The sequence below is a fragment of the Coturnix japonica genome, chromosome 1, assembly GCF_001577835.2.
Source record: "Coturnix japonica isolate 7356 chromosome 1, Coturnix japonica 2.1, whole genome shotgun sequence".
Taxonomy (NCBI): Eukaryota; Metazoa; Chordata; class Aves; order Galliformes; family Phasianidae; genus Coturnix; species Coturnix japonica.
Window position 1 is genome coordinate 149,872,660 of NC_029516.1, and position 19,571 is coordinate 149,892,230.

General features: G+C 45.4%; 1 protein-coding gene across 5 annotated transcripts in view; it reads right to left on the bottom strand.

Moving 5' to 3' along the window:
• Positions 1 to 3,309: 3,309 nt before the first annotated feature.
• Positions 3,310 to 19,571, bottom strand: part of TSC22D1 (TSC22 domain family member 1) — a 61,410-nt gene continuing 45,148 nt past the window's right edge. For 2 of the 5 annotated variants that reach the window (XM_015851744.2, XM_015851749.2), the window contains exons 2-3: positions 5,242 to 5,293; positions 3,310 to 4,703 (exon numbers count right to left, since the gene is read on the bottom strand). In XM_015851744.2, the coding sequence (XP_015707230.1) occupies positions 4,446 to 4,703; positions 5,242 to 5,293 (310 nt within the window). In that variant the 3' untranslated portion in view covers positions 3,310 to 4,445. Of the gene's footprint in view, positions 4,704 to 5,241; positions 5,294 to 5,416; positions 5,678 to 11,835; positions 12,226 to 19,571 lie in introns of those variants that run through there. The other 3 variants (XM_015851747.2, XM_015851746.2, XM_015851748.2) reach the window with 3 other exon arrangements.

Sequence of the window (19,571 nt, forward strand, 5' to 3'; positions counted from 1 at the left end):
TTCTGATGGCTATCTGGAAGCAAAGCTTTGATTAAAGCAGTAGCAACAGAGAGGCAGAACAGGCTTGCTCTTGGTAATAAAACCAATGGAAGGAAGAACTGCCACTTATTGTGGCTTCCTCAGGGAGCACAAAGCAAGCAGATACTCTAAACAAGACTTTCTTCTTGAGATTCAAAAGCTTGGCACAAATACCCAGCTTCCAGCTCCTGAAGATCCTGAATATATGCAGAGCTATAAAGCAGTTGACTGCGATTTAAATGATCCACAAACTCTTCTCCCCCCCCCCCTTCCCATACTCCTTGACCAACAACAGATCTGCTGCCCTTCTGGAAGGCCCAAGAACAAGGTTTCAGAGAACTGCTTTCCTTGTGCTCAGCTGGCTGCACCCAAGCAGGTTTTGGGGGCCCCCTCAGCTAAGTCTCATTGCTTCTTGTTCTCACTCTGCTCTCCTGGGGTCATCTCAAGGAACAACAGCCTGGGGCTGAGCTCCAAGGAAAGACTTTGCAGATTTGCTCATTTTGCCTTTTGACCTGCTGCCCTTTCCTGATGTATTTCCAATATAAGGAAGCTAGTTTCTCTTCAGTTTGTCTTTTAACTTCACTGTTGAGCTTGGCCTTGCTCCTGTTGGAAACTGGACCCAGATTCAGGACAGCAGTTGCCAGTGTCTGCTGGAAACTCCTTGCCCTGGGATTTTCAGCCTTGCTGTTTATTGGCCTTAGCTCTGTACAAAGCAGAGTCAGAAGTCTCCTGCTTACTCATCACAGCAGAAGAGTTTGGCCAGTGGCAAGTGTTTTCTGATCTCCTCAAACATGCACTTGCAGTTCCACATCTTGTTCCAGGCCTCCCCACAGCTCCCTCCAGCAGTCACTGCTCAGCTCAGTTCCGTACATCTGAAGCCACGCTGACCGGCAGGCCTGGAGCTGGGCGGACCTTCCAGCCTCATTCCTCTGACTTGGGATTTGTTTCAGGTCCATTCCAGCAGAAAACTCTCCAGAATGTTAAAAAGCATCATCCAAAAGAGAAAAACAAGAAGTATTTCAACACACACCATGTATTGATACTACTCAAGATGCTATGTTACACTAAATGAGCATGCCTACAGCCAGCAAGCTCCAGTGCTATTGCACCCCACAAAGAATAAATAGTAATTAAAATTGTTTGAATTCATCTCAATACATTCACTGGAGCTACAGAAACCAAGGATGGTAATTCCCAAATAACCTCACTGGGTCTTTTTTTCTTCAGCTGGAGGATAGAAATATGCCTTCCAGGCACTGATTTCTCCCAAAAGAATTAGGGAGAGGCATCTGTAAGGCACTGTGCTTACTGCAGTGCTGCAGGTTTGGTCTCCATGCTCTCTGGACAGCTTTCAGACAGTAATGGAGCCTACTTCTCTTTCTGAAGCATTTACAAAGCCTTCAGAACGCAGACAATCTGGACTTGTCTTAAAATTACTTGCCCAGATCTTGGCTTATTGAGTCCACTTTAAGATTTAAAGTGCTCTGAAAAAGAACAAAAACAAGAAATATATATATATCAAAACAATTCATCCCTGCAGTATCACAACACAGTGAGATGAAAAGTCCACTCTTTGTTTTGGTCTCAAGTGAAATGTTGGTCAAACGGGGGTCTGTTCCTTCCTTTGACAGTGATTGCTAACATCATCTCAGCATAAAGCCCTGCTGCCTAACTTTAGCAACTTAACAACCAGCTCCAGAAGCTGGCTCCGTGGTTTGAAAGCAATTAAAACAACCCTCCAAAGAACAACTGCCCAGATCTCCAACACTGAAGCACAGCGTCCTAAAACGATCGCCGTCTTATCTAACATAAAGCCTTCAAGCTTTTAGACACCGTATGAAAGAACAAAAATACAATCAAATCCCAAATATGCTCAGGCTGTTCTTTAAATGGAGCGATAAATCCAGAGGTCAACCGCATTTCTGAACATAAAACGTTGTTTGCAAATTCTGGTGAGCGAAGTGGGTGAAAAGGCCTATCTGTGTTAACATCAACTTCTTATGTACTCAACGTTACCGCCTGGAAGTGCTCGAGACATTCAGAATATAAAGGCAACTGGAGACAATTAAGCCACTTACAAAGCACCAGAATTAGCATTCCTTTTGTCAGATTCAGATAATTCAAGTGCTGTTCTGCCACAAAGGCTATCATCAATTTCTAATTTTAGCTTAATCCCTCCGTTAAAAAAGCATCCAGCCTTTCCCTCTGTTGTTTGCTCATTAAGAATCCTTTTAAATTACATACTGAAACCCTGAGAATGCAAGTTAGGAATTAAAGCTCACATTCCCACAGGGGCAAGCTCATGCAGTTGCTTTGATATACTGATCCCAGGGAGGGTAACGCGACAGCACAGCAAAGCAGTGCGCCAACCTCCTCATGACCTGAACCCAACAGAATTTAGCTTTAAGTCACAGGAAAAAAAGGTGGTCTATCCTGCCTTCGAACCCCATTGCCTTCTCATTTCCTCTGCTACACCTACTTATTCTCTTGGGACTTCCCCAAGAAATATATCTCTTCCATACTTCTATACGCTATCATGTAGGAAACCCTCTAACAACTTTATAATTAACCTTTACGTTTTAAGTCAAATTCCAGCACTGTCCTAATTAACCTTTACGTTTTAAGTCAAATTCCAGCACTGTCCTCTAAGCTGGATGCTTTCAAGTGCCTCCATCAAGGAGAGATGACTTCAGGTTTAATTCCATCAGCGATGAATACTGCAAGTACCTGGGATTCATATCCTTAACACCACCAAATAGGACCCACTGTAAAACTGCAAACCCCTCTGCTATCCCAGCTGCAGGCTAAAGCCATGCCATATCTGCAGTCTTTCACTTGTAGAGCTGTAGGTTTAAGTTTGGCCATATTATAATCATGACTACTGAAGAGGAAAGAAGCATTTCTTTTTTCCCCCCTCAAAATGGAGGAAAACTCTCTTCTTCATGCAGAGCTGGAAGTCCTCCTCCACAATCCAAAAACGTAGCTGTCATACCGTGTATCAAATTCACACTATTTCAGCTCACAAACAGCAGCAAAGAATCAAAAGGTGAGAGCTGTGGCTGTGGAAATTGAGGTATCCTTGGACATCCAAGAGCTTCAGCCCAGTCTCATTGTGCTGTAGATGTGATGCCCCCACACCGGCCACGCTCATGTTCTTCTGCTCACAGGTTGGGGAAAGCACTCAAGGCTCCTGGCATCTCAGCACCGCTTTCCTGGCCTGTTCAAGCCAAGCCCAATTGCAACACGTTGAAATGACTGCAGTTAACATTATTACAATATGCAAACAGCGGATTTATCAACATTGTATGCTTTATTGAAAGTTGACAAGTGCAACAGTTAAATACATTGACGTGTTACAACTGTTTAGAGAACATGCACAAAAACATATGCATACTACTATACAGATCATATGCAAAAAAAAAAATTCATACTGGGAAATCCCAATTTTTGTTTCTTAATTCTTTGCTAGCGGGGCTTGGTAATTTTTGGAGTGGTTTTTCCTGTCTTGAACCAAACTACAATGAACAGAGATTTACTTCAAGATAATCAGCAGCCAGGGAACTTCAGAAGTTACACAAACAGCATAAATCTGCCATCTGAACAGTTGCGTAGGTGCATTCTTATTTATGTAGCATTAAAAAAAGAAAAAACAAACAAACAATTCCCAAACTTCTTCAGATCAGCCGATGAAACAACTAAACCTCAATCTGTACAACCTAAATAGTTACAGTTTGCTATTTTACAAAGTAATTACACTAAATACACAAATATACAGTAGGCAAATAACCTTCATTGTAATTCTCCTATGACCCGGCTGTACGTCACCTACCTGCCTTCTATATATATAATACAGCTTTATGCACCTGTCCACTGCTTCAGAAAACGGTGCAAATATTTGCACTTAAGGTTTCAGGTGACAGTTAAGTGTTAAACACTGAGTTTACCTTTCTCCCTCTTCCTCTGAGGTCCTATGCACCGGTCCTCACTCGGAACTCAAGTGCACTCTATGGGGGGTTGCGCCATCACTTTGTTTTTCACTCCAGTCTATTTCTTCACATTTCCGAGCTGAAAAAGCACTTGTAAGGATCGCATCACTGGATGAGCAGATTTAAAAACAAACAAAAGGGGAAAAAAAAAAATAATAATAATAATTCAGGCATGCAGCTTCATTTCTCAGCCACCTGCAGAAGCTGCTCACGTCCCAGCGTCCTTGTGCTAATTCTCTGGTGGAAGTTTGTTTCACTCGATCAAGCTAAGAACCGAACGGAGCCTCCTTTGAACCAGAGGGAAGGGAGATGAGTGCGGGGAGCTCCTCGTGGCGATGCGGGGTGCGGAGTCCTGCAAGGTGCTGCAGATGGGCCACACGCCACCACCAGCCCCTTCTGCAGGCAGTCCAGAGGCCGGCGGGGCGGCGGTGCCACCCATGGCTACGCAGAGGGCCCTGAGCCCTGTGAAGCCGGCTGGGCTGGCTGCTGCGCCGTGCCCTGTGCCTGACCGGAGGATGGAGGTGAACCAGTCTGCAGCTGCGCCTGGAACTGAGCGAGCTGCTCCGGGCTGGCGAGCGTTTTGAGCAGCGTGTTTTCTTGCTCCAGCTGCGAATTCTTCTCTATCAGCTCTTTGATCTGCTCCTTCAGCACCTCCACCTCCTCCCGCACGGCGTACATCAGGTGGCTCTTCACCAGGTCCTAAGGGTTCAAAGCAAGCAGGGCATCACAGGGTGGCCTGGGGGGGTGGGTTTGGAGGGGGGGTCGTGGTCCCATCGCACACGTGCGCCTTGGGGGGGGGGGGGGGGATGCTCAGGCCACGCCCCCTCCCTGTAGCCCCGCCCCCCGCGCACCGGCTGCAGCCAGTTCTGGGCGCAGGTTGCCGCATTTCCCTCCCTCCCGCCAAGCGGGGGTGACGTCAGAGCGCGGGTCGTCCAATGAGAAGGCGAGTTATTTATAGCCGGGAGTTAAAGGCTGGTAGTTTGCCTAGCAACAGTCGGAGGAGCCTCCCGTGAGAACGGGCTCCGGGCTGAGCTCCGCCAACAAAGGGCGGCCGGGCACGGTGGGAGGGTGAGAGATGCTGAGGGGGGCCAGCTCGAAAAATAACAGCACCAAAGCGCCGAATAACAACAATAATCGGAGTAATAAAAAGAATTAAATTCAGTAAAAAAATAAATACATAAACCCGAGGTAATAAAATAAGCGGAGGGCAGCCCCATATCCCCCCGGTTGTACGTACCATTGCCTGCTCGATCTTGTTGTCGATGGCTACCACGCTCGCACCGGAGGAGCTGCGGGAGACACAGAGAGAAGCGCACGGGGCGCGTTAGAGGCGGAGCGGGGACGGGGATCCCGGCTGCGGGCCGGCCCCGCGGACAAAGGCACAGCCCGCCCGACCGCACCGCGTTATTTACCTACTGTCGAGCCTCAGGGAGGAGCTGTCGGTGCCCAGCAAGGACGAGAGGAAAGAAATAGAGAAATGCCTCAGTTGATAAACTCCTAGATCCATTGCCACCGGTCTACAACATTGGGCATTCATGCGACCGCGGCCGGGAGCGCTGCCCTGCTCCCCGGGCACACGCTTGGGGCGGGGCGGCCGGCTCGGGGCTGCGCTGGGCGAGCTGCGGGGTCAGCGCTCCGCCGCGCCGCAACGCACTAAACCTGGCCATCCCGGCCCACACTATAATTTATGCGGGGCCGCCGCCGCCTATTGGCTGAGACACCGCGAAGACCCGCCCACCTCGAATCTCATTAGCCGGTCGCCCCGCCCATCAGCAGTGAACACCCCCACACACACACAGCCCGGCAGCGGGGAGGAGAGGGGAAGCCCGGCCGGCGGCCCCGCTCCCACAGCGCCATCTATCGGCCAGCGGCTGAACGGCAGCTCCACCGGGCACCCAATAATCACCTTAAGGCCTAATATAGCACTTGCGTAGCTTATCATCCAGCCCGGATTACTGCCCGCACCGCACCACAATGAGAAGTGAATCCTCGCTGTCATTGCTGCTACTGCCACATGATTGAGAGATAGGATCCTCCATCCCATTCCCACTTAAAGGCATTAGCCATGTCCCATTAACTTCAGTGGGCTTTCAGCAGATTCCTTCCCTTATTTTTAGCTGCCTACAAGCCTGAGCTGTGATTCAACCAAGCTGTCAGGGCTGTGTACGCACACGCATGGCCCACTCCATAGAACAGGCAGCCTCGAGTGTCCCTTTATGGCTGGGAAGGCAGCAAGCTTCCAAATCAGCTGGGGAATAGCAAACGTGACACGTGCTGCTTCCATCCCAAACATCTGGTGGGGAGGAGGAGCAGGACAGCATGCAGAGAACCACAGAATATCCCAATTTGCAATAGGGCCACTGCACTATACAGCCCTATCCCATGCTCACCACCCTGTGGGGCAGAACCTTTCCCTAACCTCTCCAAACTCTCCTTACCTGCTCATAAATTTGCCTCCCCTCTTGCCATCCCACCATGATATAAGCACACGCTGCACTATTATACCCTTTGGACTCACTATCCCACAGCACCAGAATAGAGGCAGGGAGGTGACCCAAAAGCCTTCTCACCATCCCCAACACCTCACTCAGGGACAGAAGGCAGCATTTAAGACACAGACTCCCACAAGGGCTTTACAATCAGCCTCCAGGCTGCAGAAACCAGAAGGGCTGCCCCTGCTCCTTCAGCACAGCTCCCCTCCCACACACAGCCAGGCTGCACATCCCTGGGCCCACACAGTGTGCTCAGCAGTGGCTTCACCACTTGCAGTGTTTTAGCTCTGTTGCTCCCATTATCTCCTCTTATCTCAATTTAATCACTCTAAGCAGTCCTTCTGAAGTGCTTGTCATTGTAAGCACATAATGAGGTGCCGCACAGAACCACTTTGTCTCTACACAGCTCTGCTTTGGCACACCCTGGGTGCTCCCTACAAAGCACTTTACCTTGCAAGTACCTCATCAATGGGTGCTTCCTTCAGATGCCACCTCTCATCATCCCACGCAAGCAGCTCCTGAATGCCATCTACACCTCATCTTCAGACTATACAGCAGAGACCACACCGGGGATCACATGAGAGATCCCATCACAGCACACCTTCATCTCATAGATACAGACAGGATGAGGTATTAAACTTAGGGAAGCTGCTCCAAGTAAAGTTATTTGCATCTATAACTCGGTTTCTGAGGAAGCTGGTTTTCCACCTAAGAAAAACACACAAGAAAAGAGGAAAGCTACGCAGGATCTTCTGCTAGCAAAGTGATGGACTCCGGGTGCGCTTTGTTTTGTTGTTGCCAGATGTGCAAGCAAAGCTAAATAAATATTCAGAAGAAAGAATACATATGTCCCACTGGGCTGCTGGAAATAACCCGGCAGCATCTCCGATTGCGGTACACACACAGAGGCATCCTGTTGTGCACACCGCATGGGAGGCAGCGGGGTGCATTGAGAGGCAGGGAGAAAGCGGTGGAAGATCAAAAGATGAACAAGGAGCGGTGCTCACTGGGCTCCTCTGAGGATATCTCCTTTCTTTTTTAACAGGGAACTAATTGCAAAGTCAACCCCGGTTGTTTTAATGAGAGAATTATAATGAATCAACTGGGTTTTAACGTTGGCAAAATAAAAGATAAGGTTTGTATTATACTTGGATATAGACAGAGAATCCACTCTTGCACCACACAAGAAAATATGAGCCACCTTACAGCCACTCTGGTGCTGTGAGAGGGACCTGGGCCATTTGATGAGCTCACCCACATAACTCAGCAGCAGCACAGCTGGGGTAAGGACTCTGTCCCACATACATCCAGTGGGTTCTGTTTGTGTTTCAGAGTCAAGCAAGGTTTATCATAATCCACAACCTGAAACTGGAGCCAGTTGCTACACAGCACATACCTTTAAGGAGGTTCACATCTGCGGCAACGCACAGTCTGGGAATCACAGGTTTCACTAACAAACCAAACAGCCCATTTCACCTGGGACTGAGAAGGGCCACTGTGCCATGTTTAGTTTGTTTTTAACTCTCTTACTGCTCATTTCCCTTCAGGCTGCTGAAAAGTCACCTGGCCACAGTCAAGTCACACCTATGGGAGCACCTGCTGGTGCTTAGTGGAGGGAGGCACAGACCTTATTCCTTCCACCTCCCTTGTCCCTAAGCCCTGTAAAGCCTGTGTCCCTTATACTATTTTCTATACCACTAATCCTCTCCTTCCTCTTTTCTCCCACCTCCTGTCCTTTGTTTTTTTTCTAATTGAGCCCCTTCAAGCTATATTAGCAATCCCAGACAAGTTAATAATTCAGTCACACTCATGAAGAAGTTATTTGGCTTAACAGCTGGCTTATACTTCTCATGGAACATTGTTTTTCCTTTGATGGTAACACTTAATTCAGTGCTGGAAACCAAGCCTGTACTTCACAGAGAGATATCTTACGATACCTTCTGGAGACCAGAGTTAGTTGTAGAGATGATTACAGTTCTACATGCAACTTGCCCACTGACAGCCTTCTCTCCCATACATGATATCTGAAGATAAGGTGAATTCAATGCTGCTTTTCTCCCTGAGCAGATACACCGATGGGGCTTCCCTCCAGATGTCCTGTACTCCCACAACTTCAGTCTCTGGTGTGCTCATACCTGAATGGAAACTTTCATTTACAGGAACCGAAAACCACGTACCTCCACCCATTCAGGAAGCGGGAGGGAATTTCCACAAACATGCAAGAAATACCAGATTTACTACACGGTGCAGTGCACCCTGAAGACTGGCTCTGCTCGTCGATCACTGAGTCAGGCATCTGCTGAACTGATGCCTTTTTCTTGCCTTTTTCCTGCTTTTGTTTTCCTGTCCCTGTGGGAATGAGGACAAGAAGACCTGAGTGCTGAGGAATCAGCCAGCACAGGGAAAGTACTCTGGGCACACTTTCATTTCAGGGGCTTAGAAGCATGAGTCCCACTGACTCATGACTGCAAGAAACCCCATAGGTACTTCCATTTCAGTTTGCCGTGCTCAAGGAAGAAACTGTGAAGCAATGCTGATTTGGAAGAATGCAAAAATACCTGCTGAAAACTATGAACTGAAGATAGATAAATAAGTTTTTCTATCCATCTTGTCCTCGCCTTGGGGCCATTCATTCTATCACAGCATTTCTTTCCTAAAGTTCTGCCCCATGCAAACCAAAGAGCAGCCAGAACACAGATGTGCAAGCTCAGCATATTTTGAATGTGTCCCTGAAGCCCGTTCCAGGCCAGAGTGTGAGCAGCTGGCACAAGTCCACATCACCTATAGAACAAAGCCTATAGAGCCCATAGATCTCACTCCCCTTCAGCTGGGGGCTTAGCATCACCCAGTACCCTACAGCTACTAATGAGGAACTTCCTACAAAGCTCTCAGTTTACAAACTGGAAGATGGAGACCGGTGGAAGCACCCTGAGCACTGACATTTAGCCACCCTTGAGCCAGACGTTCTGCAAAGAGCAGAAGATAAAGTTAATCTTTTAATACACAACTTGCGAAGGAAAGATTACAGCATATTATTTCATACATATTCAACACCTGGGTAATCGTCCTTGCGCAGAGCTGGCTGAGTTTATGAATGGCGTCCTACTTATGAAGCAGTCCACTCCATTGCCTCAATACTGCTGGTGACGCTCTTCTGGTAGATATCTACCTAAAATATACTTCATAAGCTATTTGAAGAGCCTTTTGTACAAAGCAAGGTCTTAACTCCTTCCTATATGGCACCAGGCACGAAACAATTGCATAATCCTCTAGAAACCAGTCACTGAGGTAACACCTTGAATCTTTACGGCTGAAAACACAACCCTCCAAACAAAAACACCACGAAAACAAAACCAACTCCAGCATCGGAAGGGTGAGACAAGCAACCCCACTTAGTCATGCATGGGAGTCCAAAACAGCTCCCGGGTCCATTTCCTCAATCTCAGGCAGCCTCCCATGCAGGGAGGCACCACTCATGCCCTGCAAGGTACAGAGCAGGGGAATTCCTCTATCTCTTCCCAATTGCTGCCCAACGCTGGAGGTTCTAGGCAGGAAAAAAGATCCATCAATCAGTATGTTGAGTACAAGCAGGCATGACAAGTTATAAACAAAAATATCCGTAAGTGAATGTTTGAGTCACAGGGCAGCACTGGTGCAGCTGAGTAGGCTCCTACCTTCAGTTCATTAGCCAAAACCTGTTTCTCAGCTCTGGTTCTGTAGAGTTCAGCATTTTGAAACAAGAAGAAGAAGAATCACTGAAATGAATTAGAGATTGGAGTTGAGGGAATTGATTTACACTGATGGACTGAAAGATGTCAGAGTGCCTGAAGGATTGAGATCTGGTTCAGGTAGAGGGAAAAATTCCCTTTAAAGGGAGAAGTTTAAGGGCCTGTCAGATCTTTGGGTTAATACTAGAGGGCATCTGCTTAGTATCTGTCTAATGATGAATTAAAGCCTTCCTTCTAGAACCAGTAGGAAGGACCAGCCTATAAGCACAGTGGGATTTCTATCCACTGGTATCAGACAGGGCCTATCACCACAAAGTCTGGATGCCCTTCACTGAGGTACACTTTAAACAAACTGAAGATCCTCAAGCCCTGACAACAGCAATTGAAATACAGCAGCACAGGACATACTGAAGCTTTTGTTCCTGCCTTCAGTATTTCTTCATGTATTTTAATCAAGTCAGCACCTTAGCAAACCCAGGAGTTGGCTCCTGCACTCAGCACATCCAAATAGCATTACTGCATCTTGAGAACTCAAAATAAGACTTGGGATTTGTTGTTGCACACAACTTCTGCCTCCTGGTTGTAAAGGACCGCAATGATCATCGAGTTTCAACCCCCTATTATGTGCAGGGTCGCCAACCACCAGACCAGGCTGCCCAGAGCCACATCCAGCCTGGCCATCACACATTTTCACTACACACTGTGTGATACACCAAGTCCTGATAGGAAACCACCTTCTCAGTACTACATTTCTTGTTCGGTAACACAGTGACAGACGTTATTGGCTGCATACACACATTGCTCAAGTATTAAAGACTCATCATCGTTATTTTCAATTGCTATTATAAAAGATTTCCATTACACTGGTTCCACAGGCATCCAGATGAATTAATGCAGCATAGCTGAACATCCATTTGAAAGTTCACGCGTATTTTCAGAACCTGTCAGCCACAGTAAAGTATTAAAACTCAGACAAGAGGCTTTCCAGGGTATGAACATCTATATTATAAGGCAGCAGCACTGACAGAGGAAAGCCATTCTCTGCAGGCACTCACACAAACAGCGTGACAAGGCGAAACGCACTAAGTACCTGTCAAAGATTTGAGAGCAAGGTGTGGCATAACAAGAGCACCAGTAAGAGGGCTGAAGCTATGAGGAACACATTGTATTTTCACCCACTGAAGGCTGCTTGCCTTTTGTGCACACAACTCTGCAACGTGAGGTATTTTCTCACCTCACCATGTATTTGAAACCAGCAGTGTAAAGCAGCTCTCCCCATTCACCGAGTCGCATGATATCTCTTTCAAATGCTAGAAAGGCATCAGATCAAGCTGTATTCTATCACTTTTCCAAGCATTTAACAAGGCTGACAACTAAATTTGGAGTACATGACAGTAAGGATTTTCCAAGGCTGGTAAATAAGCAAACCACTCTCTGCACGGTACAGTACTCTAAGCCACTAATGCAGTTGGAAATGGCTTTAATAAGTGCCAAGCACTAAAGTTCAGAAGAAGCATTTCTACGTACTCGCTCAAAGAAAACAGCTTAAGAAACCATTGCAATAACACGATAGAGACAAGTAAACCAAGCATCTAAATAGACCATAAATACCTCTTTAGGTGTTGCTGCAATTCCACGAATAACACTTTCATGGTTATTCTGCCACGGCCCCGTTTCTGGAGAAATGTCACTTTCATTGATGTATCTATTTAGTACCTGCTGATTAGCTTTCCCAGAGCCGCAGCCTGAAGAAATACCTTTCAATCCTTGGCAGCCGTGAGATTAAGTATTAGCATTCCACTATTAACCGCGAGTGCTGAGCTCTGCAGCACTTTCAAGAATCACAAAGCCTCGCCCGTTAAAGATTATCCACTTGCTTCTATTCAAAATTGGCACAGTTTAACACTGGTTGGTCACGATCAACAAAAAACAAGAAGGGCAAATGGTGACGACACCGCAGGTCTCGAGATCACGTGGTTTTGTTACATAAAGCATCAAGAGCGATTAAAATCTTCTCGATTAGGTTTTCACATCTCAGTGCAACGCATCTGCTTGCAGCGGTGCCAACTTCTCTAATGCAGCCAGCTCCCACGTTCCGTAAAGCAGATGGTAATTGCTACAGGTTGCTATAACGCAGATTAGAGAAAGAGCTGAGCTACGCTATTTCTCCAAGATCCAGCACTTAATGACAACAGTAATTAGTCGTGGAACTAACAGTACTGGGTCAGCCCCTCCAAATAATGTGTTACCCGGGCAAATCCCAGCCCTGCTGCTATCACCACAAACACTATCGATGACAGCCACAGACACGATGTGACCAAGCATTCTGCACACCAGATTAAGATGATTCATCTGCTGGGCTAAGCTGCGTATCACTTGGACACCCAAGTGAATACTGTATATTCCCCCTCACAGAAACACATCATCCTAAGGAAGGTTAGCGCCTTCTAGTACAAATGTAACACCAAGCTGACTACAAACTTACTTGCTCACCTACCACCATTTAACCCTGATTCATAGTCTTAGAACCCTTAGAGCTGGAAGGGACTTCTGAAAGCCATCTAAGTCCAACACCCCTGCACTGAACAGGGACGTTCAGTATTCTCCATCCTCTGCCACAGTGAAGGGGGAAGCCCAGCCCCACCTATTTGTTACCAACCAAACCAGCCATCACATACAGGCAGTATTTTGGCTAGGAACCAGAAAGGAAGCAAATCAACAGAAATAACACCTTGGTCTGGCCAGAGGGAGGATTAGCTGCTCATTCCCAAAGCCAAGGGGGAGCTCAGATAAGTTAAACTGGCATCAGAGCTGTCATGTGAAACAGTGCAGAATACATCTAATTGGTCTTCCCAGAACCTGGTAAGCCTTGCTTGTAAGGACAGGGCATCGTGTTTCTTTCAAAGTATGCCAAGCAGATTGAAATAGGCAAGTTCCACTTCAAAATATTTGTTTTTCTCTTGTTACACCAAGTCTATCTCCCTCACCACAGCACTTAAAACACGAATAGCCATTGGAAACTTCAGCTTCCTCCTTGCACTCCCACCAAAAACCCATTTAGGTTGGATCAGATTGTAGAGCATTGTACCTTGATCGCTAGAGAAGAAACAGTAAGGTCTGAAGGCACTACCAAAATGCTGCTTGCTTTGAAAGCACAAATCTACCTTCAAAAACTTCAAATGAAGACTAACATGGTACAGGTGCATTAAAAAAAATAGAGGGAAGAATTTGTAGAAGTAGCTGGACTTTCAGCAGTAAACTGGGAACAAAGGAATCAACAATGATTGACGCCAGTAACTATAAGGATGAGAAAGTCTGACTTAAGATTATTGAATTACCTCAATAGTCAAGATGAAAGCTTCCTTCTTTCATGAGCTGAAACATCAAGCTGACTAGAGAAACGTGCAAAACTGACTCCAGAAAGCTGAACTAAGATGGAAGTTACAGCTCAAGTGACATTATTAAGTGACAGCAAGATGCTTATCACAGGAAACGATCCCTAAAGAATAAGACATCACCTTATATATATCATAGAATAGAATCACAAGATTGTTTGAGCTCAAAGGGAGACTTGAAGGTCATCTATTCCAGTCCTTTGCAGTGAACAGGGACACCTACAGCTAGATCAGGCTGCTCAGAGCCCAGTCTGATGTTGAGTGTCTCCAGGATGGTATTAAGGACCATAGTTTAGTGGGCAATATTGGCTCTGACTCAAACCTGGGTTTCCTTAGTAGCCAGAAAGATCATGACGCGCTAGCTCTGAAAAACCCATTTTTCAGAGGCCAACCTTTAAGTGCTAAATATAATTCATGACATATAAACAGCCATATGTACTATCAACCAATGCCCACACAAATAAAAGGATACTGTAAAAGTTATCTTTTCATCATCCTCCTCCTTGCGAGCTAATGTTAAAATCTGCTCTGATTATTACAAGTCCTAGCAGAGACAGTTTGAAAGAAGGTGAAAAATAGATTTTATATGGACACACAGGTTTTAATGCTTATATATAGATATCTTTATATAGATATAGATATAAGATACGCACACATATGATGCAGGACTACTGAATACATTCAGCTGCTTTGTCCAGCAGAAAAGCAGCTATGTTGCTGGGCTCACAAAGAGGAGTAGCTCCATAATAATGCTGCGTGCCTTCCCTCATGCTTCAGCCTTATTTGTGCTGACAACTTCACAGCAAGGCAACACACGCAAACTCCATTTGATACTAATCCTCTCCAGTTATTCCAAGTAAAATTGTTTCTTCGCTCCCGGTTTGAAAGCACAAATTTAATCATCCCAAGGCATCACCTTTTTATTTGGGGCGCTTGAGACCCAAAGGAGTTTGATCAGTTTGATTTATCACCTTCAAGAGAAAGCAGCAAAGGATTTGCTTTGTCAGATACTGGACTGAGACCAAACTACATTTGAAACATCACTGCTTCAGAGGGAGGTATTCCAATAACTGATTTCCTCTTCCAACCCATTCCCATAAATTTCCCGATTCTGGTTACACAAGCAATTAAAAATATTGCTCAAGTTATGCGTAGGTCAACAACTCGCAGGTAATAGAGACCACAAAGAAATTGTAAGTCAAGTGGATTAACTAAGTGACGGAACATTTTTACTGCTTTGAAAAATAGCCTCTAGCTGCAACTGAAAAAAAAAAAAGCCCAAAGTACAAGGATCTTCTTTCTTCTCCTGTCACATTCAAGTATTCAGCACCGAGCTATGCTTTCCTTCCTTTGTCCTGAACCATTCTGGCTGTTATATAAAGTGACAGATTGCGCACAGATGAATTATCACTGTGGGTACACCAGGATGTCAGATACGGATAAGTTTTAGCATTTAATGAAACAAAAAACAACAAGATTTCATGCGTGATCACATCAGGGTACCCAGTCTCCCCCCTAGTAGCTGCAATACCCCAAGGGGAGGAGGCAGAGCATTTCAAGGTATTTCTGCTTGCTGTGCTCCTCAACAGTTTTGCTTTAAGAAAAAATAACACAGCAGCCTCAGTTTGGATTCAACCTAAGTGAATTAACCTGGCCTTCAGCCAGCAACATTTACCGTTTCTGTCAGTCCAAATGAAGCTCAGCACTTCAAACACTGATCCCTGCACACGTCACACGTCAGCAAGTTAGCTGCCCTATGCCAGGGAGTAAACACTGCGCAGCTTTGGTTTGTCTTCTATTTAACCATGGAGTGCTTTGAGTCAGCACTGATAACCCAGCCTTCACCATAGGAAAACGTGAAACTAACTAAGAGGCAGCTAATCTTTACCATGCAGCACTATGGTATATGTATATATATATATAAGTTTTGATATGAAGCAGCAAAGTAAGGAGGGATTTCAAATTCTGATGTGAACACTGGTGCTTGTTCAAGCAGAACAAACACCTAACAAAGCATTCCAGCTCTTCTCAAAGTCTTAAAATTACAAACCTCCAATCAATCCTTAATATATTTAAGAGTTTTAATGCTTACTAAAACAGTGATGTAAGACTGATAAAAGCCACCACTTGGATCTCCAAAGTCTGGTGTGTGATTACAACAGTTTCCAGAGAACGCTGCTCCAGAAGCTAGAAAAATAGAATGCAATGAACTCGCAGTGCTTGCTGTTGTAAGAGGTGTTCCAGATCCCATTTGCATCACAATTTATGCATTTTTGTATGCTTGGTTCCCACTCCACACCTCGATCAATTCTCACGGTGCACTTCGGCACGGCGTGTTCCGCAAGGCTGCTCAGCAGGGACGGCAGCACACAAACAAACCTGACTTCAGAAAACATTCATTAGTACCCAGCAGCGAAGAGATGCGTGCAGAAATATCAAGGGAAATTAAGCTGATGAGAAGAACTGAAAAAGCACAAGAGGCTGCGCATTGGCACTGAAGTGAAAGACAAGCATGTGGATGCCAAGCCTGGGCAGTGCCTTATTCCAAATGCCAGCAGCAATAGCCGTGGCTGCACCTTTGCTGTCCTTGTGTTTCGAGCTGATGTTATAAACCACAGTTAGAGAAAAAGACTTCACCACTATGCAACCCTTCCCCAACAAAACACTGTCTTTGGCAATTAACATCCCAGCTGTGGATCTTTTAGCAATGGTCTTTGAACAACTTGATAGCCACCAAGTGATAAGTAAGGTAATGCTTTGAGTTAAAGACGAGCATTACAATAGCACAGAATTAATCTGCTCTGCTAGGCGTGCTTTATATTTTTAATCAAACCCCATCTAGCCCAGGAGATCAGCTGTCCCTGGCACCCGTGAAACTCAAGCCAGCAGCATCTCTGATTAACGAGGACCTTGATTAACAGACTGACACAGCACTTTTTGCTGCAGGGGATTGTCAATTTATTTTGGCATGTTACATCAGCTGAATACAAAACCAATAATGATAGATTTATGAATACCAGCTAGACTGGAGTAGGCGCTCCCCCAGCAAAACATGCACATGCACTTTTTGATCTATGAGGAAGCCAAGGTTGCGTCTTAGTACCCAAAACATTGACAGCCTCTAACCCACGTGCATCACTGGATGTGAGCTAACAGTAACCAATGACAAATATTCCTGTACACCAAGAGATACATGAAACTAAATCAGATCTCAAAGATCCCCACAGTCCCTTCACATTTGGGATAATCTGTGATTCTATGGAGAAAATAGCAAGGAGAGCAAGGCATTAAAGACAAGAAGGGTCAGGAACTGTATGTGGGAGTGAAGAGGATAAAGGAATTATGGGCTAAAAATACCCAAAAGAAAGGTAACAGAGGATGTTATATTTTAGTACATTTAATACGACAGCGGAAAAAATAAAACAATACTGAAAACTCCAGATTTTTCTGGGAAATGCAAAATATAGGGAACAAAGGATTAAGAGACTAAATCTCTGATAAGCAGTTGCCAAAGCCCTGTAATTTCCTTTGGCAGAGCAGAGTGCTGGGCAATGAATTGAAGCTATGACATCACTGTCTTGCAGTGAGAGCTAAAGACAGGTACACTGCTCTGCCTCCCTTCTCTAAGTGAGCAGAAACATTGACTCTTTAGTTCATGCTCCAATCCTAAAGAAACACTTCAGCCTTTATAGTTTTGATGTCAGAGGTCAGCCAGGACCCCTGAACTGCTGTTTATCCCACCAGAAAGGGCTAAATGCTTGTACATTCATCTCCAAATGCCTCGCAGAGCCCTGCCCATGCTGTCCAGCACTGCACAGCCACACACACAAACCCCTCCCGCAGTCTATTTTGGCAGCCAGGAGGTGCAGGTCAGCCCCACACCAGCAGTCCTGGGCTTAACACACTACAGCTGCTGTCCTTCAGTGGAGGTGGGTTACACCGAGCAGCAATTAGAAGCAAAAAGCCAGCCTACACGTGTCTTTTCATAATCACAACCCATTAAGGCACAGCAAGCACAAGGATTTTCAAGAGAACAGCACTGTGTGAGCTCTACATAATACAGCATCATCTTAATTCCACGGGGAGGGAGGGAGGGAGCAGGCGTTTCCATGGGGAGGCAGACACAAAGCTTACAACCACGTTTGCACTCTGGGTTTAAGTTAATAACGGCTATCACTTCATAACACTCAATAAAAATAAAGCTGACGTAAGGATTGTATGTTCTAAATGCACTCCAAAAGCCTCTGTGCTTTTGGCTTCTGAATGTCAATTTATCAAGGTATAAGAACTGTGAGTTCTTGTTTCCAAGTTTATTATTTTCTCCTTCGCTGAACAGTTCGATATCCCATTAAACATTTGCAGAGGTCCCTGCAGGTACATACATACAGATCTAAGGCCCAGGAAACAATCTGCTCAGGCATTCATGTCAACAAGCTTTCCATTGACAGAAGCTGAACTCCATGTTTTAGTAAGAGACACGAACATACCTAACAAGACAAGTTAAATAACATTCTTTTCCTCTCACTCCATCAATGTATTCCACTATTGTATTTCTCAATGAGCTCAAATTTGTCGCATGCGAAAGTTTCTCCTGCCTTCTCTTTTGCATTAGATCCAGGGCAAAACAACCTACCATGCTGATGGGACAGAAGTAAAGGCAGAAATGAGAGGCTGACAGGGAGAAAGGGCAAATATATCAACATTACTCATTCCAGGCAGGTTTGGTTTCCTCTTTGTCACACTTACACCATCTACACTGCTGGGGTAAAGTCTTCCAGAGCACTTCAGACGTTTTTGAAAGGAGGGGGTGGGAGAAAGAGGTTAGAAAGAGGAAAGCAGATAAGGAAGGAAACATTCAGGGCATCTCCTTGACTAATCTCCTCTTCTAAGGATGCTCGTCATGGCAGGGGATTGCCCTTTCCCAGTCTGCAGCTAAATGCATGTAACATCTGATTAAAGATTCATTGCGCACTGCCAAGCAGCAGGCATGCTCAGTAAATATTGATATCAACAGACTAATATTTACCTGTGTCAGAAGATTATCAGAACGGTTAAGAGTCACATTCCAAAGAAGATAAGTAGAAAAACAGGCAGAAAGAACAGCAAGAGAGAAAAAACAATTATCATCAAAGCTGTCATGTTAGCAGAAACGAAACAGCAAGTATGAATAAAATTAAGCCTGGTGGATATTCCAAGGTTATTTGACAAGTGAGTCAATCATCTCTGCCTTCCCAAACAAAGACATATTGATAACAACTGTTACACTGTCTGGTCCATACAAAGGACACCTATAGGAACATGGTTTAGTGCATGTGGTGGCGATGGGCTGAAAGACCATATGATCTCAGAGGTCTTTTCCAACCTTAATAGATCTGTGATTTGTCAAGATCGTGGAATCATAGAATGGCCTGGGTTGAAAAGGACCACAATGATCATCCAGTTTCAACCCCCTGCTATGTGCAGGAGCGCCAACCACCAGACCAGGCTGCCCAGAGCCACATCCAGCCTGGCCTTGAATGCCTGCAGGGATGGGGCATCCACAGCCTCCTCGGGGAACCTCCGAATGGGAAGCTCTTAAACTAATACCAAAAAGGATAAAGTGATATATACCAATACCAATGGATAAAGTGAAACCTCTAACAGGCAAAACCATCAGGCACAAAATCTAAAGGCACTTTGCCAGGTAACTAAGGATGATGCTCTTTTTGGGAAGGAGCTGAGTCACACCTTTGCTGTTCCTCTGCTTTGTTCTCTTGGCTGTCAGCCCATCCACTTTTTCTCCACGCTCTTCTCTATGTCCTTCTCCCCCCCCAAAAAAAAGAAAGCTATTTGAAGGAACTACCTTGTAGTCCTTAGTCTTTCATCATTAGTCTCAATTATTTCCTTGTTGACCCAAATTAAGAGGAAATTAGACAGACTTCAGTCAAAAACTGCTGCTCACATGTCTAAAAG